Raw genomic sequence first — 8,388 nt, 5'->3', positions numbered from 1 at the left:
TGACAGTCCCAGTAGTTCAAGGTCTGGTCAGTTTTAAGTCCTTACCAATTGCTTATTTATATTTTCGCTTCAAAAGACATACTTTTAAGCAATGGGGCACTTTTTCTGTGCTTGCAGAGCCTCATCTAAACATTACAGGGGGGAGGGGGTGGAGTTGGTGGAGCCCTTCCCCTGGGGTTTCGGTCTGTTAAGGCACAAAGAAATAAATTTACATAGATTAGATAGCCTAGAGAAGGTGATACTATTTAGTTTTAAATCACTGTAAATTACTATATTTATGTATACTACGTTTAATTAGAATACCCTAAACCCCAAGGGTGGCACCACTGCCCTGGCCGGGTTCCCTTATTTTTTCCACCCATTGGTTTTTCGGGGTTTTCGTGTCCGGCTTTGGTGCACTTAATTTTCCAATCTTTTAACATTTATTGACATTGAATAAATGGCACGGTGGCTTGGCTCTCCAACGCGCCCAATTTAATCACGATGTGTGTCCGGATGAGTAGTGGAGAAAATTAGGGTTAATTCGCTCTTAAAGACGGTTTTAATAAACACTCCCAAGAGAATGAAGCTACTCTGTAAGAGCTGCTGAACTATCTGAAATAGATCTTAGAGCGCAGTAACCTCACTGGTGAGCCGTATGCCTGAAGCTCAAGGCCAAGAAACATCACGCCGACTCCAGGCGGCGCGGAGACAGCAGTAACAGAAGTTTTAGAAACAGAGCATCCAAAAAGAAGTATATTCAAAACGAAATGACGTCATGTCGCGAAGGCCAGAAAAGCCAGATTATGCTACGGCAGTGGTAAATTTAGATAAAAGCTAAAAATTATGCTCGGTTTGCTAAATCATGCCAAACATTATGTTAGCACAATCGACAATAGTCTACCTATTGAGCTTAGACGTTGTAAAAACGACAAGTTATTAGGAAATCTTAAAATTTGATGAAACTAGCTGAAATGTCAGAAAAATTGGCGTTTTTTGGTTTATTTTGGAAAATGATGAGGTCACATGAAAACCGACAATTGGTTTATTTTATTTATTGTTGTATTGATAATAATAAAGTTTTTTGGGCGCATTTTTTGTAGCGGGGGCAATTTTCATTTTGTCCCTTCTTCGTGACCCTCAAATTCAAAACGGCTGAATTTCACGCAACATGTTGCAGGGACAAACTTTCTCTTCACAACGGAAGTTTTTTCGCAAAATGTGCATGCCACGCAAGGAAAACTGTCGCTGTAAGATGCCCTCGCTTATCAATTGCATAAATAATGATAAATGGGTTCATTAAAACGCATTATTTATCACATCGAGGTCTCATTGCCTCTTACAGTATTGTACATAAAACCCGATGATGAAAACGCCCTATTAAATAGAAGAGTTTTTATCTCGATTTAAAACAATCTACAGAGGAACAAAACATAATGACAGACATTTTGGTTAGATTAATAACAAATCCTGACGATTAACGGCTGTCTCCTTTTACTTCCATTGTAACATCTCCTAACGGCCACCCAACCTACAATAAGTAGAAAATGTTCTGCTTTATGATAATTTTTCTAGTTTTTAGCGATGTATCTGTATTTATCTTTGTAGGTAAAAATGTTTTACAAAAGATATCATAATTTTCCACTATCAAGATCACCGGAACCATCCGATTATAATGTTTTAACTCAAAAGGCAATTGGAAAAAAAAAAGAAACAAAAACAAAAAACAAAGACAGACAGAAAACAACATCAGAAAGAAGAACTCTAAAAGAAAAAAAGCGTTGGTGACATGGTGACATCAAGTACCAAGAAAAAACAGATCAAGTTAATTTAATAGAGCGGTTTCTCAACAGAGTAGGTAATCACTATGGATAATAATAATAATAACAATAATAATAATAATAATAATAATCTTGACAACAATAATCATGATAATGATAATGATCGTTTCCCAAAACTGTTGTTCCCTTACAAAGTTTGATCTTCATCTTGGCAATTAGCCATTTGATTCTGGCTTCAACCCTGTTGTCTATCTAAGGAGAAGGTAAACATGAGATTTTAACAGTTTCTGAAATAAATTTAACTTGCAACCCATTTTTAAGAGCATTACTTTGTGCTTCGCCATCTGTGTTAAGGGAACGCAAAAAAGAAGCCCGAATGTTCCTCTTAATGTAAACTTGAAAGGTTCACTTTGATTTCCGTCATTCCGAGAAATCCATCTTTTCCGCCATCAATCAAAAAAGATTACTATTAGAAGTTATCTTGCAAGTTCCCAAGCATCAATCAACTCTTTTATTTTTTGAAGTCGGAAAAGACGGATTTCCCGGATTTCCCGGAGAACTGACTTACAGTAATTAAGGGAAGTAATATAATACTACTCTTTATATCTGTAAGTATACTTACAGTAAAAAGGGAAGTATTACTGTAAGTCAGTTTCCCGGGATATCCGGAAAATCCGTGGTTTCCACTGTCAAATGTAAGTGTCTTGCATTAATGATTTCATGAACAGTCAATTCATACTGTAAGTTGCCAAGCATTAATCTACTCTGCTTTCTGAAGTTGGAAAACACGGATTTTCCGGATTTCCCGGAGAACTGACTTACAGTAATTAAGGGAAGTAATATAATACTTCCTTTTTTTACTGTAAGTATACTTACAGTAAAAAAGAGAAGTATTATATTACTTCCCCTTATTACTGTAAGTCAGTTCTCCGGGAAATCCGGAAAATCCGTCCTTTCCACCATCAAATCTAAATGTCTTGCATACTGATTTTATGAGCAGTCACTCCATACTGCAAGTTCCCAAGCATCAATCTATTCTCTTTTTGGAGATGGAAAAGACGGATTTTCCGGTTTACATAGAGAATTGACATATTTATCGAATTTAAGATGTGGAAATGCTTTAAAACATCCTTTAGATTTCTACACTAGTTGCATTCGAAAAATCGGAAACCCTGTGGTGCAGAAACGCTTTGAATGAAGATAAAAAGGACAAAGTAATATATATCTGGAGTATTTTTGCCGTAAAGAAAGCCGTTGATTTAATACGTTAAAAATGCTATCTGGTTGCTTGATTACGCGGTACGGACTAATGTGTTCGCCAAAAGGTCAAGGTTTAATGTATCAGAACTGGAATGAAGCCAAGAGCTTGCGTGAATCAATTTCAAGCGATTTTCTCAGTGAGAAGAGTTTGATTTTCCTCGTGATCAGAACTTCAATAAAGACAAATACCTGTGTGAATGTTCGAGAGTAGTCCAACAGTACCACTAATTAAACTATCTACAATCTCCCATAAATTAGTTGCGACACTCACAATATCGTAATAACTGGAATCTATCCGTTGTTAATTCGGTGAAAAGTACGCCGTTATAAAACATTTCTTGTTTCTATTTCAAGAGGATAATATCAGTTTGAGTTGGTTTTGTTCCAATGATAACTAGAGCACACCACGATTTTTTTTTTCAAAGTCCTTTTATCGGTCGTATAATTTAGAAGGTGAACCGAATTTTCTTGCCGCCCGGCTCAGCAGAGAGTTGGCTGTCCTAACCTTTTGAAAACGAAATTCGGGGTCTCTTAGGATCGCTTGCCATTGACCGAAGCCGTGTTTTTTAAGTCCAGCTTTTAGGTATTTGTCTTCTTCAGGAGAGAACATCACATTTTTTCTTCTCGCGCCAATTTCGTTCGGCCTGAAAGCATCTTCGCGTGTTAGTCTCGGCACGCCTGCTAGACGCTCGGGTTGTTTTTTCGTGATCACTTCGACCTCGTCGGTAGAAGGAGTGTCACTATTGTCAGCATTTTGATCTTGCGAAGAGCTTGACAGGTCTGAAAACCTCGAGCGCACTTCCATTTCTAATTCTGTTCCCCTGTCACCGTGCAATTCTTTCAAACATTTGTGTGCCTTACTAGCGACGTCACGCGATCGTTGCTTTTGATAGTGAACCCTTGCCACGACAGAGCTGTGTTTCTGATCCTCGGATATTGTGCTTTGCGCGTTGCTACTAAGTTGCCTGCAGCTTGCGGTCTCGACTATTTGTCGATAGCGAGTCGGATGAACGTACTTGCCTGTTGCATCGAAGACAAGTTTACTCATTAGTTCTCCTAGCTTGTTGTGTTGTCCTCCATTTCTCGTCACTAAAACATAATCACAGTTCGGCTTGAGCAGAGGGCGTATATGATTGATGTAGCCATCTAACACTTGCATGCTAGTCTCAGTCAGGTAAAGAGAATCGAAGCCAAACTTTCCTGCTGTTTTGAACATTTTCTGGTCGATAAATCCGCCGTTGGTTTTAGCGTTGTTCACCATCTCAACAGTTAAATATTGATATGTCATCGGGCGCGATCCTTTGACCTTGATAAACAAATATACGGCGAGAAATTTGGTAGCAAACGATAAGTCTAGTGGGGATATTGTACCTGGATCATCCTTGCATGATTTTAGCACGCTTTCGTAGCGCGGCAAATAACGCCCTACGACTTCCAAGAGCTCTTCTAGCGTAGCCCAGTGTCCCTTGGCTTCTAAGGCTTCGATATCGAGTTCGCTCGTCCATTGTAATCGCATCATCTTGGAGACGGTCTTGCGGACTCGTTTTAAGTACAGCTCTGTGGAAGATAATCCTCTTAATACCGATTCCGAAGCTCCATTGACTTTTCTGAAATCCCCTAATTCTGCAATGGCGTCCAAATAGCCTATGCGCCCTGCGTGCCCGAGATTCCACTCGTCTTGCATCATGTCAACAAATTTGAAAAGTAGATTGGGCGAACATAGACTAAAGTCAACGATTTCAAATGTAAGATCCTCCTCTTCTTCGCAACAGAATTTAAGAAACTTCAAACACTTGCTGACAATTTGGTGCGTTTGCCGATCACTTTTACAACCTCCGCCACTGCCGGTGAGCCAGGACAAGAAATCTTGTGCGATTTCACTTGACATGGCAAAAGAGACAACTCTTCTAGATTTAGGTGGAATCTTGTGATCACTGACCTCCATTTTGTTGCTTTTTTGTTGGCCTGATTCAATCTGAGTGATGTCTGGCTTTTCGTCGAAATAAAAGTACCAACGATGTTTGTTCTTTGCGTGTTTTCTGCATCCTCTTGCCGTTGTAAACCCATCATGATTGCAATCTTGCACTGGACAGTGAAAAAGGCCATCAGAATCGTCTTCTTCTAAGTGAAGTCGTTTGGGTTTAGGAGATGCGTTTTCTAACTTTGACCAGTCGATTTCCACTCCTCTTTTGTTCATCTTTTAATATCTGATATGTGAAGTTTCTCGCGAGACTACTGTATTTATAATAAATAGCTGACTTGTTATCCATCTGGCCCGTTTCTCACACAATAAAACCAAACAAAGGAACAAAGGGGCAGGTCTCATCTTGTCCCAACCTGCCCTTACCTGATTAAGCATGCAGCAGGCAAGCCAGGCTAGAAATTGAATTTGCCCTCGATCGCGCATGTTAGAATGGTAAAGTAACCTCGGAACTTGTGTTCGTGTTCACCAACGCTAAATAGGAACCCTCGTTCCCATTAAGTGACTCAAATAAAACAACGGAATGCTAGTTCCTCTTTAACTTAAAGCGGAACTAATTCCAGTTTGGAAACAAAACTATTGTTTCCATGCTTTTAGCAGAAAAAAGGACCAAAATTGCTTTTGAAAGAGACCAATTAAAACATTTGGGAACGACAAGCAGCGATTAGGAACAGCACGTTCCTAATTGCAAATAAGATAAGACTAAAGTGGAACAATCGTTCCTTAATATTGAACTCCGGAACTTACTATGCTGGTCAATGGGAACGAATTGTGTAAAAGAGAACACTCGACAAAATCCGAACCATTCGAAAAGGAACATTTGTTCCTGAAAAGATAAAAACGGAACAAAGAGTTCCCTTTACTCGCAATAAAAAAGGAACTTCGTGTTCTTGTTTAAGACAAAAGGAACCCGTTGTTCCGATTTCAGACATCGTTGTTCCTAGGACTGATTTCGGACTAAAAACAAGCTCCTATTGGTGTCTTCTAAGTTTGTTCCTTAAACAATTAGAGGAACAAAGCAGTAAAACTCGCGGAACGGTAGCTTTTCAAGAAAGCCATTATTTTTTGCGTCGCATCAATTACAATCATGATTTGAAAACTTGCTAAATTAAGGAATACGCCAACAAGGCGGGCAAAAAAATATCGACGAAAAAGATGGTGTTAAAAGCCAAAATCTCTGCTGTCATCAATTTTGGGGAATGTCAATGATAATGATAATAATAAATAGTATTTTTATAGCGCCTATCCAAGCGTGATCTAGGCGATCAGACAATCCAGAAAAGCAATCAAAACTTGAAGCAAAAACATGGAGCTGGCGTGAAAGCGAGAGAGTTAACAATTATTGGACGAGGTTGAGCAAAATATCGTAATTTGCCGGTGGTGAGCAGATCAATTATTTGCTGAACACGAAGGGTGGAGCAAATAATTGATCTGCGCGACACTGACAAAACGATGTTTTAATTTGCGACAACTTGGTTCAATAATTGATTTATCATTCGATCACAAGATTTGTTTTCTATGATAGCTAAGCTAGAGAAGCGATCTGACATTTTTCACCCGAGAGCATGGTTTTAATCACTCATAAGCAGAATATCAGTTGCAGCAAAACACATTTCGACGATACTACGCATGAGCAGTTATTTGTAGGTCACTTGGTGGGCTCTCGGCCAATGAAAAGGAAGAAAAAAATTGCATTGAATGATGGTTGGTTTTGGTTTTACTTCTGTTTGGATGAGAAATTGGCGGGAAATCTTTTAGCCAATCGCGTTATGTAGCAATACAAACAGAAAGCAAAAATGAATGTGAATAACTTTCGACACTCAAATGAAAACCGCTCTTGAATATTCGTGGCTATTTTTTCTAATGAAACTAATGACAATTACACAACATACTTGTGGACTCTTAACACTATTTACTTTTTAAAAGGTTGCAAATTTCATCCTCTACTGGTTTTTGTAAATAATCATGGTGTGAAACATAACTCGGTGGACATAAATTGCACTCAAAAACAATGTGTTGTTGACAACTTCATTACATAACAAAAGAAGTCTAAATTAATGACGGTGAATTGCAAGCTCTGTTGTCAAGTCTATTTGGAAGGAGAAAATTTTACTTTCATGTTGTTACCTTTCTCGATGAAGAGGGTCTCAACAAAAGAAGCTTACTATGATGTGAACCTGACGGCATTAGCTATCCAGAGTGCTTGTAGCCTAAATTAACTGCATTGGCATGGTGTATCTAATATAAATAAAAACAACTATGAGGTCAAATGAACTTAAACGAGTAGGGAAAGGCATTGCCCACCCTTTTATTAAGGTGATAAATTTAAACAGATACATACAACATTATTTTAAACTCTTATGTGAAATAAAATGGATTATCCGCGAATCTGACTTATCTATGCTACTTTTGTTATCTAAAATGTCTTTACTTACGACATTTACTTGACAAGAATAACCTGCTACTTTTAAGGAGGGCTGTGCGATTGTAACTTGCTCAAAACTCTGATGATATAACTTTGCTTTAATTCGTTCCCGGTTTCAAATGAGACGCGACCGAACGTTTTGGTAACGTATAGCATCCCAAAATAGGACCATGCATTTTCGATGAATTGAACAACGAAATGTTAAGAAGTTAAGTCATTTTGTTATACCAACACACTACTTAGTCGTTAGACTTTAGACCCACTTCATTAACGAGCTTCTCAGTATTTTGTAGAACGACACATATAGCAGTTAGCTACTATAAGTGGACTCGCAGATGATGCTATCTTAGGAAGCCATTCGTGTTAGCCGCGACAGGAGTATGGCCAAATTTTCAGCATTACTCGCAAAAAAACAAACAAACAAACAAACAAAAAAGCAGAGAGTTCGTAAAAATATACATGTACTTAGAGCGAAAAATTAGACCGTGAAATTAAAGTGAATTTCTCCTCATGGTAAAACATGATTGCCAGGGCATCCCGTTCCGTGCTAAAGACGAACAGCTGTCTGTTACTGGTACAGCTGTCTCAGATGAATAAATAAACAGCGACCACGAGCAAAAGTTTGGCATGCTACAATGTGAAAAGCATTTTTTTTCCCAGCAAGATGAAAAAAAAAAAAAAAAGAAAAAAGAAAAAAAACTGGTATAAGATCTGTAATCTAGACGCTTTCAATTAAGCTGGAAACTTTGCCTGCGTTACAACATAGGGTTTCTTAGGCAACGTTAATGGTCAAAAATAAACAACTGTAGAATTAAATTTTCTGTTTTGATAAGAGAAACACGTACTGAAAGTTTTTGCATTCGACAATGTGCATTTCCTTTCCAGCAAGATGGAAATAGCCGAGTGAATCGAGGCTTGATGAGTTTCTCTGTAATTAAGGCATAAAGAGTTACCCTCAAACC

At 38.3% G+C, this 8,388-nt stretch overlaps 1 protein-coding gene across 1 annotated transcript; it reads right to left on the bottom strand.

Annotated features, from left to right (window-relative positions):
* Positions 1 to 6: 6 nt before the first annotated feature.
* Positions 7 to 5,292, bottom strand: LOC145476854 (uncharacterized). Its single transcript, XM_081455445.1, has one exon. It carries the CDS (start codon positions 5,215 to 5,217, stop codon positions 3,451 to 3,453), a length of 1,767 nt encoding a protein of 588 aa, XP_081311571.1. The 5' UTR covers positions 5,218 to 5,292; the 3' UTR covers positions 7 to 3,450.
* Positions 5,293 to 8,388: the final 3,096 nt, after the last annotated feature.

Source organism: Orbicella franksi, unplaced genomic scaffold, assembly GCF_964199315.1.
Source record: "Orbicella franksi unplaced genomic scaffold, jaOrbFran1.1 SCAFFOLD_51, whole genome shotgun sequence".
Taxonomy (NCBI): Eukaryota; Metazoa; Cnidaria; class Anthozoa; order Scleractinia; family Merulinidae; genus Orbicella; species Orbicella franksi.
Note: the sequence above shows the minus strand (reverse complement) of the source record. Positions and strands in the feature narration are given on the sequence as shown.

What these genes read in the sequence shown, in the direction of transcription:
- LOC145476854 (XM_081455445.1), bottom strand. Translation starts at nt 5,217, where the DNA reads ATGAACAAAAGAGGAGTGGAAATCGACTGGTCAAAGTTAGAAAACGCA.